General features: G+C 41.0%; 1 protein-coding gene across 2 annotated transcripts in view; it reads left to right on the plus strand.

Annotated features, from left to right (window-relative positions):
* The first annotated feature begins 260 nt into the window (after positions 1-260).
* The window catches only part of TBC1D8B (TBC1 domain family member 8B), a 32,193-nt gene continuing 12,301 nt past the window's right edge, over positions 261-20,152 (plus strand). Inside the window, exons 1-8 of one of the 2 annotated variants that reach the window (XR_006170007.1) lie at positions 261-440; positions 8,114-8,224; positions 12,540-12,658; positions 13,225-13,450; positions 13,933-14,173; positions 15,480-15,687; positions 17,129-17,293; positions 18,242-18,391. Coding sequence is in view for 1 of the 2 variants with exons in the window: in XM_042824943.1 (XP_042680877.1) it covers positions 311-440; positions 8,114-8,224; positions 12,540-12,658; positions 13,225-13,450; positions 13,933-14,173; positions 15,480-15,687; positions 17,129-17,293; positions 18,242-18,391 (1,350 nt within the window). In the remaining variant the exon portion in view is untranslated. The remainder of the gene's footprint in view (positions 441-8,113; positions 8,225-12,539; positions 12,659-13,224; positions 13,451-13,932; positions 14,174-15,479; positions 15,688-17,128; positions 17,294-18,241; positions 18,392-20,152) is intronic. The other variant, XM_042824943.1, reaches the window with a different exon arrangement.

Genomic DNA, 20,152 nt, shown 5'->3' on the forward strand with positions numbered 1-20,152 from the left:
GCCACGAAGGGGGGGGGGGAGGGGGCAAAACAAAAATCCCTTTGTGAGATTTTCACGGCCGAGGCCGATGCCTGGCTGCACCTCGCAGGGGCGGCAAGCGAAGCGCCGTTGCCCGCCTCGCCTCAGGGCCGGCGGCCGCGCAGAGCACGCCGGGAGCTGTAGGCCTGAGGCGTGGAGGACTCCAGCCAGGACTACGTCTCCCAGCGTGCCTCGGGGCGGCGGCGCTTGGCAGCCGGGCCGCGTACGTGGGAGCGGGAGGCGGTGGCGAGTATGGGCGGCGGTGGCGGCGGAGGGCGGTGAAGCCGCCGAGATGTGGCTGAAGCCCGAGGAGGTGCTGCTGAAAAATGCCCTCAAGCTATGGGTGCTGGAGCGCTCCAACCAGTACTTCGTGCTGCAGAGGCGGCGGGGTTACGGCGAGGAGGGCGGTGGCGGGCTGGCAGGTACTGCGCGGGGCGGGCGGTGCTGCGGTGGCCGAGCGTGGGCCGATCCACCGCGGCGAGGTGCCTCGGGTGTTGTTTTCTTCTTCCCATCCCCCTCTTCCCCCCCCCCCCCCCCCCCTTTTTTTTTTTTAATATAAATTTTTTTTAAATTGCTTTCTTTACTCTTCGCGTGCACCCCAGCAAGGGGGTGAGGTGGCAGAGCTGAAGCTCTGGGCTCGGCCAAACGGGAGGCGGCGCTGACACCGCGACAGGCTCGCTGTAACGGGCTTTATTTCATGAGAACTGGAGGTGCAGACCGGAGTGTCTAGGTTTGGTTATTGTTCGTGGCATAACGTCCTCTGGCACCCCAGGTGGGAGAAGAAATGGCACAGGGACGTGGAGTCACGTTGGGGTGTCACAGAACCTAAGGAGTTGGAAAGAACTTATGGGGATCTCCCAGTCCAACTTCCCCTGATCTGGTTTTACCCATTACCCGTTATCTTGTCACTGCATGCTACTGAAAAGAACCTGGCCCCATCCCTTTGACTCCTGTCCTTTAGATATTGCACCCCGGGGTACCGCTGGCCGTATGGCCACAAGGGTGCACTGCTGGCTCGTGGCCAGCGTGGTTTTAAAGTGTTACGAATGGGTTGTGTCTCTGGGTTCGTATGAGTTGTATCTTCACATTCTCTCTAATTGCATCGTCATAATGTAAGCTGTACTGAACGTGATGCATTATTGTCTTATTGAAGCATTTATTAATTCTTCCCAACAATGTAATAACATCTAATCGTCTGACTGACAAATTCCACAGGTAGAAATAGCCCTTCCCACCAGAGGAATTTCACTGGCATGTGAACCACTTATAGGGGGCAAGGAACATGTAAAAAGAAATAACTGCATGATCCCAGATTCCATGCTAGGAATATCGTAATGTTATAGTAGATAAAGTCAGGCTTCGGCTTACAACAAAGGATGATGTCTTTCAACTCTGGTCACCAATCTGGGTTGGCTGTTCTCTGTCCTGTGTCTTTGGAAACCAAAGCAAGCTGAAGCGATACAAAGGTTGTCAGGCAGTGTGGTAAGATTCACCCAAGAACTGCGACAAAAAGAAAGAATGAGATGTCTGTCACTGTTCTCCTGACCTTGCAAGCGTATAGCGGCATGGGAAGAACGCCCAAGTGGGATAGTTCCTTTGGTATGCCTTCCAGGATGGTGTTGCATGTTTTGTTTCTATAGCTTTTCTATTTATATGAGGCTCATACAGCTTTTATTTGCACAGGTTACTTTTTAGTGAACAGAAGCAAAAGTAAGATGTTCTTGAATTAAATTGGTAAATAACAAGGGTTAGCAGAAGAATTGGAAAATAACAGAGTTAGATTTGTGTTTGCAGGTATGAAAATATTCAAACCTCCTAGGTATAAACTAGCATAAATTGCTGTGCCTGATTTTAATTTCTTAGTACTGTGTGTGACTCAGATAATTAGTGCTTACTTCAGAAAAAAAGCAATGAACAGCTATTATGTTATGCCATCACCTAGGAGAGTGCCAGCGAGAGCCTTTTGCTTTTCTTGTAAGCAGTGTTTTCCAGCTGATGCGACACAGGATGAAAGGGACTGGGAAATGGAGCCCTGTAGGAGGAGAGGGACAGTGCCTCAACATAGCATGGGGAGGAGAGTGCAGAGTGCTGCATGGCTGGGACTGCACTGATGTGCTGGCTGAGGGATGGCTGCAATGGATTTCCAGTGATACAAGAATATGCTCAGTAAGGAAGACTTTGAGGAGGGAGCAAGTGAGTATTGAGGGCACAACCAGAAGCAGAAGGTGCAGACCGAGTAAAAGAGGAAGGCAGGGTTTGATGTATTAGCATGGGCTTATAAAGAAATCCACGCTTAGATTTGTTTGTGCATCCCTTTGGACTGGTACAACAGGGTCAGTTTGTCATCTTTTGGTGATGGCTAGCTCCTGTGGTTTGTGTCCACGCCCAGTGTAGTTTACTAGTTGGTTAGTGTGGATAGAGATGGATACTTTGTGCTGGTTTCGCTTAGCCTTGGTCCTCTCTGCTCTTATACACCTGCTTAGTTTTACATTTCATTCTCTTTTCCTCCTTAGACCTCACCTAAGGGTGCGGATACTGTAACCTGTTTGACTGCTTCTACTTCCTGATATTTCACGTTCACTGTGCTGTCACAGAATCTTCTGCCTGCAGTGCAGCTGTGTGGCCATGTCCTCCAGTCCTTCTGTTTCTGCAGAGCCACTACAGGAGGTCTGCTTAGTTCTTCTAGGGTTTATTTGTAAGGATACAGTTAAACAAAATGGTGTGTGTGACAAAGCGCAGTTACAGTGACAGGAAACTGCTGCTGTGAATGCACATGCTGTACACAAGATCTAGTGAGATCGAGTAGGTTGGTCATGAAGACCTTGTTTCAGTTATATATATTGTTTGGTTATAGGACCTTAGCTAGAAGGCAGGTATTCTGGAGTAATTATATATGATGTTACAAAATACCAGTCTTTCAGTGACATGCTTTAGCTTTTTCCTTTCTGCTCCAGTGTACAGCACAGCTGTGAGAGGAGAGACACTTACTGGTAAAGCACATGGTTGGGAATAATCTTCCCTGCTCACTGAATGTGCTGTGCTTGAAAAAAGGGAGATTTCAAATGTTGGGAAAAATCCTGACTCTTTGAGTCCTAGATTTCCGGCAGCAATTACTGCTATCCTGAATCTGCAGAAGGTTCTTGATGCTATTCCTGCTTGTAGAATGCAGCCTGTTGTCTGTGTCACTGCTAGCTAGCGTGCTAGCAGAGGAGGCTGGAGACAGAGCTAGGCTTGTATATGCTCTATGAGGAAATTGACTTTATCTGTCAAAGGGCATTATGTTAAAGAACACTTTAGCATGGTGAGTATAAGCAGCAGGGACCTTGCCTCACACAGAACTTCCCATTGGGTCAATTAAAAATGGTACTTGGTGATCTTATAGGAATTCGTTTTAATAGGAATAGCAGCGCAGGAGAGGAAGCTTGGGAAGCTTTGCACTGTAAGTAGGCTCAGTATGTGATAGAGGCGATGTTTGTTTTTTGGAACTTCAAGGTCTGTGCTGTGGAGTTGGGTGTGAGGCTGGAGAGGTGCAGCTTGCGCTTCAGGCAGTTTTCAAGTTGCCACAGAGGTCTGTAGTAGTGTAGTCCCACTGTCTGGTGAAGAGCAAGTATGGCAGCTCTGCTGGCACTGGGAGGAGCAGGCAGCGCGGCGGTGTGGCTGTGTTGCTGCCTTGGGGACAGAAGGGTTGGCACTGAAGGTCACCTTGCTTGGTCTCCGCAGAAGGTGCTGCACTGCTTAGATGCTCAGGAGTTTTACTCACCTCTCTATTTAGCTCTGATTGTGTATTGAACTGACATCTATTCATGTTCTGTAGCCTTTAGCTGTGCAGAAGCGAAGAAGAGGAGGAGCTGATGTATGTCAGACTTGCCACTGGACCTACCAAGGAGACCAGTGTTTGTCTTTTTTACAGAAAGTTTCTAATTTCCCAGTTTTCGAGGATATCTTTATTGCCACAAGTACTTTTACATATGGCCCTGAATACACACCTTTGTTTAATAAGCTGCCATTGTCTCACCTGAGTCATAAGCACTGGCCAGAATGTACATTGTAAATAGAGATGAAATCCTACTCACAGGAGACTTAGATGAACCAGTTTTACATCTCAATTACTAAAGAACTTTTGCATCTCAGTCCATGCTCTGTAGTGCCGTAAGCTGAGGTTCCTTAGTCATGAGACCAAGCTGATTTGGAAATACAATTAAACAAAACAAAACAAAAAAGAAAGGAGTTCTGTGCTTAATTTGAAGAAATGGGACAGGGAGTCTTATTCAAAAGTTGACATTCTCTCATTTTAAATAAAGCACGCTGAGACAGAGAGGTTTTTTTGGCTAAGTATAGCACTTGTAAATGGCCAGTTGTCACTAGATAAACTTTTTTTTTTAATTTTAAGTGAACCAAAATGCAGTGTAAATGTATTTAACATTCTGGGATGAGGCTTTATCTTGCTTTTGTAAACATATATTTATGGTGGTGAGGATTTGTGGTTTGGGTCTCTTGCATTGCATTGCCTCCAGGGTTGATTTCCTTCTTTAATGCACAATTTATTATTGACTTCATTTATTATTGACTTTACAATACAAAAACAACTGAACAGTTCATGTAAAAGCCATTGCTTTACATTCTTCATGTTTATGTTTCTTCTGAACATAGAGATGCTGGTTTTGGAAGGTGCTGAGGCTGTTGCATGCGTCCCTGCTGGGAGGTGTCCTCAGTGGGATTCCGCCCATTCTGTTCCATACTATGAACAGGTGTTGCTCTTGAACTATAACAAATATCTGATTGAAATGAGTGATATTTATTTTCTGACACAAGCCTAGTGTGTTTCCCCTTTGGACTTGCTTTAAGGTTCAGATTGCTCTAAGCCTCAGGTTGCAGAAAGGAGCAATTAATGCCAAACCAAACTCTTCCTGCAGAGCTCCACTTTCTGCATTTGCTGTCACTCAGATGCAGCTCTTACATTACTTTCACACTGTGCCTTTTTACATCAGTGTAAACAAAGGTGGAGTGAAGCCTCAGTTGTACCTGGGTGTGTCTGCTTTGAGAGACCCTGGGGACGCGGGGCTGGCCAGCACTGTGCTGATGAAGCATCTCTGTCTGTAAGGAGCTCTAACTCTCATCAATATTTGATGTCCAGTAACACTTCTAATGTAGTAAATCAGGAGAGTGATCTGGTTTTAATTTCATCAATTATTGATCTCAAAGGTACTGTTAGGCAGCAGAGGAGCAAACAGGCTTGTGCCAACTCTGCTTCAGAGCAACAGCAGTTCTTTAGGGAAAGCACTCAGCAGTACTCTCTGGATGAGCCTGGTGAGATAGAAGAACACAGCAGTGTCGCTCCCAAAAGACAAAGTGCTGGGCAGTTATTTTCATGTAGCAGATAGGCATTATTGCCATAAGTTGGTACAAGTGAGAGCAGAATTCATGGTGAACATGTTCTGGTGGATGTCTCTGCAGCAAAGTACCAAGGATACTATGCAAGGCACAGTGCTTCCAGTTACCATTGAGTCATCCACACTCAGCTCTGAAGGTTTGGTGTCACTGAGGCAATTTGTTCCTGATATAATGTCAGCTAATGTTTGTATTCTGTTGGCCCAAGGCTACATAAAGTTTTGCAAAGATCACCTTATTCCAAAGCTATTCAGGTTTCCTGGCCCCTTTATTTTCTAGGGTGTTTTTCTCTATTCACTTCAGTATCCATGGTGCTTCTCAATGGTTTTACTTAAATAACCATGAAATTGAGAGTGTTTTCTAAAAACAGAACCTTTCTCCTTGTGAGTGTGCATCACTGAAGTTGTCGAAAGCTGAAATCATTCCCTGTGTGAGGCTGGAGAACGACTTGGCTGAAATCAGTGCCAGAAACTGTGGGTCTGAGAGCAGAGGTGAGAGTGGAATCATAGAATTGCTCAGATAGGAAAAGACCTTAGAGATCATTAAGTCCAGCTGCAACTTAACCATACTACCCTAACTCTAGTAGGTGACCTTCTGAAGGTTGTCCCTAGAACTGGTGTTTGAGAACAGTATGCTGCATATCGTTGGCAAGGGATTGGCAAATAGGGTCTGATTTGCTTTTTCCTCTTGCATCCCCTATGGAGGTAATGCCACTATTTGGGTTGAGCAGTTGCTGATTCTTCTGCTCTCTACTCCTTTATTTTACAATTAATATCCTTGGACTAATGACCTTTAAACCTTTCCTTGTCTGCAGCCTTGGAAGTGAACATTCCCATCTTGTAGTCGGAGCATATTCAGGCCCAGGAAAAGCAGGTGTGACTGCCAGGTCCTTGCAGTGATGCCAGTAACTGCAGCTGTGAAATGAGCTCATCACCTCTTGAATATTTAATGGCTGAAGCACTAACCTGCAGTTGTGTTGTAGACAGCACTGCTGACTGGTGGAACTACTGAAATGAGAAATACTGGTGCAGTTTGTGCCTAAAATTCTGTGATATGATGATCTGTGATATGATCTATAAAATCTGATGGTCTTCCAAACTGATGGTGGCTCTTACAGCACTCAGGAATGCTGCTCCCTAGTGTGCTGTCACACTCATTCACACAAGCTGAGCTGTTGCATCAACCTTAGCAACAGTGACTAATGTCGTGGTACCATATCGTAACAAAAATATGATGAGGAGAATTGTAGAAGATAATAAAGTATCTGCTGAAGCAGAGCCAGCTTTGTGACGATGAGCTCAGTGTTATGACTCAGTAAGCCACAGCTCTTAAAGCAGTTATGAATGTTATCTGTTCAATGACTGACTGTAGTTTGAATGTCCAAAAAATGCTACTTTTCAACAGGTACAGTCTATGAGTTGCAGGCAATGCAAGGTAATAGTTTTGATTGATGAGATTTACTGGTCCTTGGGTTCCCTTTGTGGTTTTTATTTGCTTCCATTTTGTTAAGACAAGGAAAATCATTCTGAAACTTGAATAGCCACATCGATAGGTCACACGAGGTCTGTGCTACAAGGGAAATCGTGTTCAGAGGATAAATGCCTGGATAAAATTGAGAGGTCTTGATTTGATTCGCTGAGTACTCACAACTGGTGCTTTCCTAAGTTGAGGAGGGATTAATGGAAGGAAAGTAGAGTGACAGCATTGCTTGTATTTTCATTGCTGTTGTAACAGGATTTACTTGAACATCAGAATCCAGAAGTTTGTATTTTTTTCTGTGTAGATTTTTCTTCTTCTTTTAGAATTTCTTGATTCTTAGCTTTAAATACAGCTTTTAAGATCTCTGAGCTGTGTAACATCTGTGTTACTCTTAGTGACAATGATTTTGCTTGTCAAGATAAAATGCATACTCATTTTGTCAGGAAATATATCGAGAGAGGAGAGAGAGTGTCTTTTTTTTTTTTTTTTGGTAGAGATGAAGTGTGTTTTGTTAGTATTTTGATGTAAGCTGTGTTTAAGTGGAACTAATTCAATATTTAGGGGCAAGGAGGTAACATGGTCATTGTATCTGGTACCAGTAATCTGTAATGAAGTAATGCATCATCACACATGATGGCAGGATGAAATCCTCATGTTCCATGGTTTATAATGGAGTCTTCTGATAGACTTGATAAAGAAAGGCATTTTGTAGCCCAATGCCTGGAGAATTGAATGAACAGGAAAACTTCTGTCTGTATAAGGAGTGTGACATGGAGTTCTCATGTGAAGGGAGTGCATGAGATTTTCATAAATCAGACATCATGTTTGTACACTTTCCCTAGAACTGTTTCCTTTGCAAAACAGAACAACAGTAAGTGACTAATGAAGAGGTAGTCCAATCTCTGCTCGTGCTTATTGAAGGCTGGGAACTGCCATGATCCTTCTTAGGTTATCTTCTGGTTTACTATACTGCATGGCTATTGCTTCCAAGGGCATCATCTCAAACTTTTTCACCCTCAGTCTGTGTTTATAATGTTTGTAACGGCTTCCCAGCAGCTTCCTCTGGGAAGGCTTCTCATTTTGTTCATCTGTGCTTCTTTTTTTCTCAGAGCTTATTACAGAATAAATCTTCACTTGGATAACATTCCTATTCAGTAAGAAAGGAACTGGGAGGTAAGTATGCATTTCACAGCTTTAGTTTTACCAGGCTGCGTGTGCTTTCCTTCAGGTCTTCTCGTGGGAACCCTAGATGCAGTATTGGATTCTACATCAAAAGTGGCCCCATTTCGCATCCTGCATCAGACACCGGACTCACAGGTCTACTGGTCCATTGCGTGTGGTATGTACTGTTCTTTTAGAAGCTAAGTGAGTTTATAAAATGAAAAGTTGGGATGCAAAGGATGGGCTGAATCTTATGGTTGGGTTCATCCTCTCACATCATTCATTCCGGTGATCTTCACACGGTTGAAAATTATTTGGTAATCACACAGAATCACAGAATGGCCAGGGTTGGAAGGGACCTCAAGGATCATGAATCTCCAACCCCCTGCCACATGCAGGGCCACCATCCTCCACATTTCATATCAGCCCAGGCTGCCCAGGGCCCCATATATGGTGATGCTCAGGATATTTCAGTCCTGAGATTGACAGTGGTTTATGGTTCTAGTTTTTCAGAATATACCTATGGACCCTTCATGTGATAAGGTCAGCTTGCCTGTTTTTTTGCAGCAGTCTGTATAGTACTAAGGAACTGCCTTGATGCTCTCTCAGAATTGCAGGGGCACAATCTTTTATTTTCTAAGCTGCAAAGGAGGTCTGTAATTTGGCATAGTTCAGGATGATGTGGAAAAGTTGACCCTTGAGGGGATTAAGTATAAAAGCTATAGGTATAAGTAGCAGGAATTGCTTATCTGATTTTTATTTTTCTACTTTATCTTTGTTAAGAATGAGCCAGCCTTCCTGTCATGATGGCAGCTGAATTCTTCCTCATATCTGTTGGTCTTAGGGTGTAAGAGGTTCTTTCTCGTTTGTGTGTTATGTTATTAGTCAGTAGCAAATGGAAAAGAAAATTGACCTTGAAAGTGGAGTACGTGGCTTTTCCTAAAGCATCGTTATTACTAGGTTGATTTTGTTGTTGTTGTTATTATTTGTTTTTAAATTCTGCAGCTTCCCCTGAGAAATAAGTGTAAATTCCCTTAAATAGACTGCTGAAATACCAAGTATTCAGAGAGACCTCCATTTCAAAAGTTGAGAGAACTCAGTTCTTTGCATGCATCACTGTTTCTTCTTCTTCAGCATGATCTTGCCTTTATATTGAAACTAAGATAGTCACGTGGTCAGATGACAAATGTAACTGTTGTAGGATTAATCCATTTCTTAGGCTTATTAAAGACTGTGAAAAAGTCTATAATTACACTTAAAAGAACCCACATTTTAGTTCATTTTTTCCATGCTTTAAGTTTTTTTAGTTAGTTGTGTTCTGTACAGAAGTGAAAAACCCAAGTCTCTATCTAGACTTCTCTGGTCTCACAGGCATCCAGACCTGTGGTAAAAGATGAGTTTTGAAGGAAAATTAGAGGTGCCACTCTGCAAACGTTTATGTGATAGAAAGAATCATAAAGTGATGGAATGACTTGGGTTGGAAGGGGCCATAAAGATCATCTAGTCCCAATGCCTTGCTGTGGGCAGGATTCACAACCACTAAATCAGGCATCAAATTAGGGCCCAGGGCCCCATCCAACCTGACCTTCCATGTCTTCAGGAGTGGGGAATCCACACATTCTCTGGGCAACGTCTTCCACTGCCTCACCAGCCTCTGAGTGATAATTTTCCCCAGTCATCTAACTTAAGTCTCCCCTCTCTTAGATTAAAACTACTCCCCCTTGTCCTGTCACCATCGGACTGCATAAAAAGTCAGTCTCCCTCCTGTCTATAAGCTCCTTTGAAGTACTGGTAAGCTATGGTGAGATCTCTCCAGAGCTTCCTCTTCTCCAGCCTGAAGAAGCCCAGCTCCCTCAGCCTGAATAATTCTACCAGTAAATGCAGTGCTCTTGTTGCATTAAATTGTACTGTTTTCTTTATAAACCTTCATTATTCACCTTAAATAAGCAATTGTGCCTTTTCCTGTTTGTTAAAATTAAATTAGCCACTGCATAAATTCTGATGTTTCCTTTTCAATGTTTGGCTCGATTGTTTCTGCATTTCATGCTGCAGTGCTGATCGGCTCGTACTCGTGTTCTTCAAGGGCTCATCTGAGGAGCAGTAGTCAGCAAGAGAATTATTAAATGACTTAATGTAATTCATAATGTCTCACTTCAAAAGGGCAACATTCTAAATGAAATAAAATTTGAATGGTTCGTGCATTGGCTGTAAATAAAATTTGGAGACTTCTTCTGGAGAGGTCAGAACAAATGGTGTCAGGCTGTTAAGAAAGGTGCTTTGATAAATGAGTTGGAAGTGCACTCTGGGGGATTCTAATGGCATCAGGTAAGCTCCTGAGAAAACATGAAAGGTAATCTTCACCCTAGGACTGAATTTTTGCCAGTTCTGTACTACTTAAGTACACTTTAGAACAAAAGGCTTCACGGTGTAAATATACTTCGTGTTATGAAACATATTGTTCCTTCTGTGAAGTGAATAAATGGAGGAGGAGATTGCTTTCTTTCCTGCTTCCACACAGTGAGGGTCTGAAACAGTACTGCTGAATTGTTTAAATGTTTAGAAATAGTTTCATCTTCATTGTGCCACATCTGTGCCTTTGCTTCTTAGAGTGACTCAAATAATTGCTCTGAATGTGTAGTCGAAGAGGGAGAATTCGTTTTGATTTCATTGCTTTGTTAATTACTCTGTCATTTTTCAAGTGTCATTGCAAATCCAGCATGTGTAGCACAGCCTAACTAACAGTATTTAGATCGATTTCTATTTATTCCCTTAAGGCAGCCTTAATTCTGTGGAGTCCACTGAAAGTTGTTCATTTAGTCTTTACAAAGTAAATTGAAAAAACAGAAATTGTGCATGGTGTGTTGTTGCCTGGGGGTAGTGACAGTATGTGATTGTAGACTGTTTAGTTGTGAGCACTCCTGGGAAGGATATAACAACCAACTCACGTATGTTCTAGAATCCTTTTATTGAATCCTATGTAAATTCTTCCCCTCCGTTTCCTTCTCTCTGTATCCCCCCATCTGATGGAGTGGAAAGAATCACCTGTCTTTAAGGAGTTGAATTTGCTAGGCCTCTTCTGTTGGTTCACTAGTATAAGCTCTGCTTTATGACCTGTTTCCACCTGCGTGGAAAGCGAGTATGTGAAAAGAGTAAGATGAATTATCATAACCATTTCACAGCTTGTATCTAGCAGTAAGAGTTTTCCCTTCTATTTGAAGCAAGCCACTAATCTGTTTCTAAGTAGTTTAGGTGAGATAGTTGGTGGGTTTTTTTGCTGTAAAATCACAGTGACATTCACAGTGAAGTAAGTGATTGCCTTCTGAAACCTAGAAAAAAAGCACTGTCAAGTGAGTAAAGTAACATAATGAGGTCTTCTTTTCTCTAAGCTATTTGCAAGTGCCATATTTACATTCTGGGAGCACTGAATTTTGTCTTGTCTCTGTGTTTTGCATGTTCCTTATGGCTAGTGATGGCAGATTTTTAAGTTACTCCTCTGGCTTGTATGTAACGAAAGAGGAGGAGGCATTCCTTAATTCCTTAGCGCTGCAGTCCCATAGGGTTCAGAAGAAAAATGGTACTAATTCTGGAGGTGCCAGATGCTGCTTCAGGGGACATTCAGCTGGTATGAATGAGCCTTTTGTCCTGGCGCAGGAGGTCTGGGGTATATGGCTTTCCATCTAGGGCACAGCTCTGCTTCTGTCCTCTTTTAGAACCCTCTAACTGCAGGAAAACATTGCATTGTTTGGAATTAGAATGTAAGCAGAACTTTACTATATAGATGGAATGACAGCTGTTTCCTGAATGGTGCTTGGCTTAGCACCATTAGTGCTTAGTATGATTAGAAATGTAATTAAAATGTGACTTGATAGAGAATGTGATAAAACAATGACTTGTACTGAGCATAAGCAAATGTTTGTGGTAGGCAGCAGAAATGGTTGTTTTATGTATCCAAAGAGAGAAAAATCTTTGCTACCATCCTGGCCACAGAGGTGCGTACGGTGATACAACCTTACCCTTGGGAGGAGTGTTTGTGCACCAGTGCAAATCCGAGGCTGGCAGTTCTCCTGTGGGAACTGCTGTGGCTTTGTGATCAAAGCTGAGTGTATCAAAAGCTCATGTTTATTTTCTGATAAGTTTCTGAATGTGATCTCGTGTTTCCCACCTTCGAGGGAAGCGTCCTACGTACTAACATGGGTGTGTGCTGGTGATGTTGGTGATGCTGGTGATACTGGTGAGCCAGAGGAACTGTCAGTCCCAGTCTGGCTTCAGCATAGAGCCACAAAATCTTGACAAAGCTGGAATGCTTCTAGGGTAACGGCTAGAAATACAGCTGCGTAAAGAGCCTGAAAGATAAAAACACAGCAGTGTCATTACCGTGATTTGGATTTGTGGATGTAAATTACTCTGTGAACCTGAAATTTGCTGAATATTCTCTTGATTAATGTTTTTAATGAAGTAATTAAAGTCACTTCTATCTTTCTACTTTCCATCAGGAGCCAGCAGAGAAGAGATAACAGAACACTGGGACTGGTTAGAACACAATGTCATGAACATTTTATCGGTGTTTGATTCAAATGAAGATATTACAAGCTTTGTCCAGGGAAAGATAAGAGTAAGTAGAAGGCACATGACACAATTGAGAAAGGCTGAGTATTTTTACTTCTAAATGTACACAAATATTATGTTCCATGCAGACAGCACCACGATATTGTGTACTTCTGAGTGAATAATACGCTCCATTGTTACTGTTTATCTGCCACATAGTTAAATAAAGTTGTTCGACACAAATTATGTCTTGGTAAATGGTACACCACGTGCCTTTAGATAGTGGTCTGGAACTGATAACAAATTATCTCACAATAGTTTTGAGAACCCCTAGGAAGTATATGAGAGTTCATTTTGCAATTATTAAACATTTAGCCCTGAAGTTCATGTGATTAAGTGAGGAAAATAGATTGTTTTCAGATAAGGAAACCTGAAGATGTGTGTCATGCCAAAGCTGTATGAATCTGAAGTGGCACGTGTGAGCTGTAACCTTGTGTTTTGATCCTCAGACTATTCTTCAAGTTGTAAAATACAATATCCTATAAGGAGAATACTCCTTTGTATGTGTGCAGTTTTTTATAAGACATCCACGTTTATGGATACGTATGTGAAATAACTGTTCTCTTGTTTTAGGGTTTGATTGCTGAGGAAGGAAAAGGTTCTTTTACAAAAGAAGAAGATCCCGAGAAGTTTCGTGAAGGTCTTATGAAGTTTGAGAGGTGCTTTGGATTACCAGAGCAGGAGAAGTTGGTTACCTATTACTCATGCAGCTACTGGAAGGGCCGGGTGCCTTGTCAAGGATGGCTTTATCTTAGTACCAACTTCCTGAGCTTTTACTCATTTTTGCTGGGAGCAGAAAGTAAGTAAGGCCTAAGCTAAGGCTGGTCCTTTCATGTTTTACTGTATATGTTTCACATGTGGAAGCATTTTTCTTATGTCATGAGGAAGTGATTTGCCATGTGAGCAGGTGTCTAATTGATAATTGTTAAAGTAGAGTAGCTTACGTGAGTCTGTTTGCAATTTGCATTTGCATTTTCATATTAGAGCAAAAAAAAAAGAAAAAAAAAAAAAAAAAAAAAAAAAAAAAGACAGTCCAGACTTGTATTTTCAGAAATGGTGTGTCTTTAATGTTCTTTCTATAAAAATCATTCTAGTGGAATTATTTGATAGGAATTGTGGAGAGAGTCTTTTTTGTCCATGTGAATTTGTAGCCATTTCCAAAGGAGTTGTGATCTAACAGTATTGTTTAATTATACTTTCTAGTGCTGCTGCTTTTTTGATTAATACAAGGGTAGCAGCTGAAGAGGAGTTACTCATATCTCCTTATATTTGTATTTTCAGTAAAGCTTATTATCTCCTGGGATGCAATATCAAAACTTGAGAAGACTTCCAATGTTATTCTGACAGAGAGCATTCATGTCTGCTCCCATGGGGAAGATCACTATTTTTCCATGTTTTTGCACATTAATGAAACATTCCTTCTCATGGAGCAGCTGGCAAACTATGCTGTTAGGAGGCTTTTTGATAAGGAGACATTTGAAAATGACCTAGTCCTGCATGACCCCCTGCAGATCACCAAGAGGTAACTGCTTATAATCCATCAGTTCTGGACTCAGTCATTTTTAGACAAAGGGGAGGAAAATTCTTGTGTGAGGGAGATCACTAAACGTTGGCAAAGATGGTGTTCTCTTAAATAACTATCTTGTTAAAGTTTGGAATCAAAGGCTTGCATGACATTGTGACCTCTTATTACTTTGCAGTATCAAAGGCTGTATGAAGGCAGGAAGTGATCAAACCTTCAGAACTGGGCTTCAATTATAATTTATAGTAGTTTGTATTTTTAAAAGCTGTTTTAGCAGTGTTTGGGAATAGGAAATCAAGAATGGAGCTTCAGAGTCTACAAAGAAGCTCAGTGAGAAGGAGAAGAATAAATGATTTAAAATACATATGTATGTAACTGCATGGCTTTTCTGTACTGGAGACAGGTGATAAAGTCAGTGAGCTGCAGGTTTTCCTTGTTTCTGGCCATGTTTTAGGAAGGGAGATAGGTGTGTGCATAAATAAACAGATGGTTGGAGTCCTTCCTTCTCAAGGAAAGTGTGCTTATTTCTTGTAATAAATTTATGATTTATTTCTAGTTTCAGTTGATGTGAATGTTGCCCTCTCCTTGAGGAGCAATCCGAATTCCCACTTAAATTGTGAGGTTTTGATTGGCTACTTACTGTGAAAAGTAACCAGGAAACTAAGGCTACAGTTGGGTAATTTTAATTAACTAAGTCTGTGTTGGAAAATATTACCTGTGCAAAGAGGAAAGTATGAGAAAGCATCTTCCTGTACATTTCAGCCTTAGCCTGGCTTCCAGTAGCTCCGTTTAATTTGTTCCTAGTTAAAGCCAACTATGCAACAGATTAATAAAAAAAAAAAAAGTCAAGAAGTCAAATTGTTCTTTCCTTGTATAGAACACTAACAACAAAGCCAGGTTTGGGTTGAATTTCATAGATAATTGGGGTATTTTGATGGGTTGGAAAGCACAGCAGACTAGGCTAATAGTGTATATTTCTTTTCCTCTCCCTTTAGACCCTGATTCAGCAAAGTGCTTTGCTGTGCAAGAATGTGTCTGAATTTATTCCTATTTACTGAAGCATTGCAGTGTTTTGTTTAGTGGGTGTGTACTGGTCTGCTCCTGCACTTTGTTACCTCTTCAAGCAAAATGCTGAACCTTCCAATTGACACTATAGTGGAATTGAGAGTGCATGATATTTTACTGTTTCAAGAAGCCTTTCCACAAGACATTGCAACCGTTGTATTTTTCAGGATATTTAAAAAATATTCCATTTTTCTCTTCTGTCTCCTCCCTGATTTTCTGCTTCGTTTGCTTTTTAATCCAGAGGCCTGGAGAGCCGAGCCCACAGCCAGCAGTTCAGTGCATTCTTCAGGCTACCCAAAGAAGAGACTTTGAAGGAAGTTCACGAGTGCTTCTTATGGGTTCCTTTCACTCATTACAATGCCCATGGGAAAATGTGCATTTCAGAAAACTACATCTGCTTTGCTAGCCAGGATGGCAGCCTGTGCAGTGTAATCATTCCATTAAGAGAGGTAATGCAAGCTACAGTCAGAGCCACTTATACCAGAAGATTTGCACTTGTGTAGCTTAGTGTCAGTTGATCAGATTTTCCTTAGAATAACCTTAGTTTATGTGATGTCATGATTTCCCTCTACTTTTGATGCTGCTTATAGTAATACTGCTTACAGAGCTACTTCCATGTTTGTACACTGTCCCCTGTGTCATTTTTGCCATTTCCGTTTACTCTCATTTCTGTAGCTGGGTACAGAATCCAATTTTTAAAATAGTTCATCTATCAAAAAAAAAAAATAGTAAAAATTAAAAAAAGCTTACTTTTTGAGGTTGAGTTAATGTAAGATTCTCAAGATAAAAAAGACTGGAAAAGGTAGAGGATCTTGAAGATAGTTGTTCTGTGTTTCTTCCTTAGCTCTGTAGTGCCATTCATCTTTTTGCAGTAGTTGAGAAGTGCTGTCTGTTCAAACATCTGTAGGAAAATCCATTGACATTCTTCAGTGAACAAATACCAGCACCAGCTGGTAGTCTGAACAAACTGAACAAGGATTGTATTATGAAGGACAGCTTTCCTAGTTCTGTATGTTCTACAGATAGACTGTGGAGTCATATCTAAGAAAAAAAAAAGCCTTCTCTATCTCCCTGATTTTGTGTGGTCTGTGACATTGCCACATTTCTGCTGTTAGAGATTTTTTTAAGGTTTTTTTTGGAGATTTTTTAGCAGCATCCAGATATGTGCTACAATTAACCAGTCTGTAAACAGTCTTGCTAACAATGTCAACATCCATATGTTGAGGGGGGGAAAAAAAAAGAGGCTGTTAAAGGAGCTGACTAAATGATGTCCTTGTTGTTTGTCAGGCCCTCACTGTTTGTTCTGCAGTACCACAGAGTTCTTTCATTTAGTCTGTCTTCCTTTCCTTTTCTGTAACAATGTAAAAACATCAGCAGTGACAGCTGCTCTACACATTCATGATTATCTTACAGTTATGTGCATTATTAAGGTGTATTAACTACTCTTAACATGTAGCTCTTTCACAATAGCAATTAAAATCAGCTCCAGCCATCACATATTATGACAGCTGGAATTTGTTCTCATGGAACTTGATTCGTTTCATTACATGTCTGTCTTTTTGATGGCAGGAAAAAAGTAACAGCTCCAGCAGGTTGGACGCGGCAAGATTTCCAAGCATGCTCCACGCTTTCTGCTGAGAAAAACCTTTTCAGAGATGTTCAGTACCTGGTAGAAAGCCTGTGGCATGACACTGCCGTGTATGAAAACAGCTCCAGACCTCTAAGCTGTAACATAGCCAGTTCATTACTTACATTACTTATTCTGTTTGTGTGGTGCTTCCTACTGCTGTTCCATGTACGTGTGTATTTTTAATAGCTTTTTCTTTTGGAAACAAGGTGGTAAAATGTATTGGGATGGCTTGCCTCGTTAATGCAGCCTTGTCTCCCTAGGTGATAGGTGTGGATAAGGCTGACCCAGCCAACAGAGGAGTCAACATTAGTACCAAAGGAAAAAGAGCTTTTCGTTTCACTGAAGTTAGAGATTTTGAACAGCTTGTCACAAAGCTCAGAATCAAATGCAATGCAACTTCAAGTCCACAGCATATAAATACAGAGGTAAGTCTTCAGCCAACTCTAGTTTCTCATTAGCTATTCTTAGAAATAAGTTTGTCTAGTCTCACTAAGAATTTAATGTATAGTTACCTGTGTTCTTGATGCCATGCACTATTTAAGTCTGAATCTAGACAGAGGGAGTCTGCTGCACCTCTAGATAACAAGTTGTCTCTTTTTCTGTTTTTTAAATCGTGTTCCCATTTCTTGCCTTCAGCCCCTTTACTTTAAAACTGAAGCCCATCAGTCTGACAGAAAGTTATGTTTCACTGTGCCTTTTTTTCGGTCAGCTGACTATTTGACTCAGAAAGGGGATGGAATAATTACAAGGTTACTTCTGGATGTGAAGAAATCTGTACTTGGTTTAATGCATGAGAAATAAGAAAACACGACCAGGCAGCCCTAAAAAGCAAAAAATAAGTATTTCAATGCCCATGAGTAAGAGAGCATGTGAACAGTGATGTTGTTGTTAAATGCATTGTTTTTTGGGTTCTCTTATATTGTTTCCATCAGGTTTTGAAAAGCATCCAGGTTCTAATGCTGTTTTCGAAATGCTCTCAGCATTTCTGTGTAGTTCTGTATGTGGCTCCATTGAAATTAATGGTGTTCTTTTGACTTGGTTGATGATCAGGTCTCTGCCTATTACTGTTTTTCATAATTAATAGTTGTCCTTTCATCGTTAAGTTTTTGGTTGTAGAGATGAATTTTACAAGAGTAGCCTCTTGAAGCCTGCCTGTTCAGAATGGGGACTGCTTTCTATTCATTTATTTTGGAAGTCTGTTTGTCCATCCAAGAATTGTATGCCAGTCTACATTTTAGTAAATCTGGTACCTGTAAACTAATCTGATAAACTAGGATGGAAGCAAAATGGTTTCTGCCATGAGTGCTGCTTCTTGAAGGATTGTTTGGTGTTTATCACTACCATTGCTAATATCTATTTAATTATTTGTTAAGGTTGCAGGTAGTTCTGCTTCTGACAGTCCAAAGGATTTTGATGAGGTGCCATCAAAGATAGATCTGAGGGATAACACCAAAACTGTCAGTACAGAAGCCCTAATGACTGTCTACCATCCTCAGGATGCCGAGAATCTAGACCCTAAAATGGTAAGGGATAAAGTGGCCAACAGTTTTTGGAATCTAACTGGAAAAGACTTAAGCACATTCAAAACATACTCCAGCAAGGCTGCTGGATTCCTCTGCAGCTTTGCCAGTCTTCTTTTATCTCCATGTCCAGTGTTTTCCACAAGGTTCTTCATGGCTCTATTCAATTTTCTGCTCAACTTGTTTAATAACGATGTGCCTCATCTTCCTAGAGCTAATTCCTCCTGCTCTTCCAGCCCCTCAGGGAAGAACTGGCTGTTTCTTTTGAGATAGTGAGCGTGTTTCAGATCTGTCTGAATTGTCAAGGTACAAAGTCACTACAAACTTTTCAGGAACAAGGGGAATGTTATCAGGAAACTTGATTGATTTCTTAATTGCTTCATTCTTTTATGCATCCATCTATCAAAATTACACACTCAATGTATTTTTTTTTTAATTTTTTTTTTTTTTCAGTAAGATGTGCTATTTTTGCTTCTCCATGGTGTGTACAAGAGGACAGAAGAGTTTCATTTTAAAATTAGCCTTTCAGCAAAATTAGACAAATATTCAGATGTGGAACTTACGATATTAGAAATATCAGAAAATAATTTAGAATTATATATAATTAGAATATCAGAAAATAAGCACTCCTTTAGTAGGAATAAAAGGAAAATATTTTAAAATTCTACTTTTTATAGTCCAGAGGAAAAAAGTGGCAAAAGTTACTTTTCCTTTCTGCATCTTGCCTTTAATTGCTTTAACAATATTAAATATCACTGCTGCAAGGGTAGAAAATACAGAGTGTCTGAGCACCAGAGTCTCTCGTGGGCTGCAACCACTGATGATCAGTTGTTTTACATTAGATTAATTGAATTGCTCTTTTGGAGCACACTCAGTGGTTATTAGAAATGTTGTACCTTACAAAGGACCTGTTCACTGCTGCCACTTCTTCCACAAGTAAAATGTTGTAACTTCAGTTATGTTTAAAGAAGAAATTTTTGCCAGCTCTTCCTCTGCAGGAGGTTTCACTGACATGGCTGGTGCTGTTGATGTTCAGATGCATACACAGTTGTCTTGCGTGTTGATGGTAATTGCTGGCGTGCCAAGTGTTCTCCCTGGTTGATAAATATTTGATTAAATGTGAAACCAATCTGGGTGTGTTTTCAGTGATCAGTTCCCCTTCTTAGTCCACTCAACTTCCTTCTTTTGCAAATTCCCGATTTACTGGTTCTTTCCCATTGCTACTTGGTGCCTGTGTTAAATAAAAACAGAGGAGAGATTTAGAAGCAGTGGCAAAACAATGGCACTGATGTCATGTCAACGCTGTGTGCTTTGCACCATTTGTACCCACCCTGTTCCAAATCTGTCAACTGATGTAATGCAATAAAGTGTGATGAGCCAGAAAGGAAGAACAGCCTGCCTTCGCTGTTGAGTTTCTGTGGGATATTATCTTGTCTGTATCAGAGTTAATGCATTTTCATTGCTGTTAGCAAAGAACAATTCGAAGGCGCATTGAAATTGCAGAATGTTGATTTATCTGAATAATTAAACAGATATCTGTAACAGTATGATTTGACTATGCAAGTAATCTCTTGCTTTATTGCACTGCATCATCATGGCCAAATGCTTGTTTGTTAGAGTTTGCAGACTAGTGCAGAGAAAACTGGAGCCACACAGAAGCAATCTCCTATTTTTCTTGGTTTTCTTTTCTACTGCTCATACTCAATTTCATCTTTTTTCCTTCTGTTAATTTACTGTTTACCAAGAAAATATACCAGGAAGCAA

This window comes from Centrocercus urophasianus, unplaced genomic scaffold (genome assembly GCF_019232065.1).
Source record: "Centrocercus urophasianus isolate 14NV4802_14NV808 unplaced genomic scaffold, USGS_Curo_1.0 seq_24, whole genome shotgun sequence".
Taxonomy (NCBI): Eukaryota; Metazoa; Chordata; class Aves; order Galliformes; family Phasianidae; genus Centrocercus; species Centrocercus urophasianus.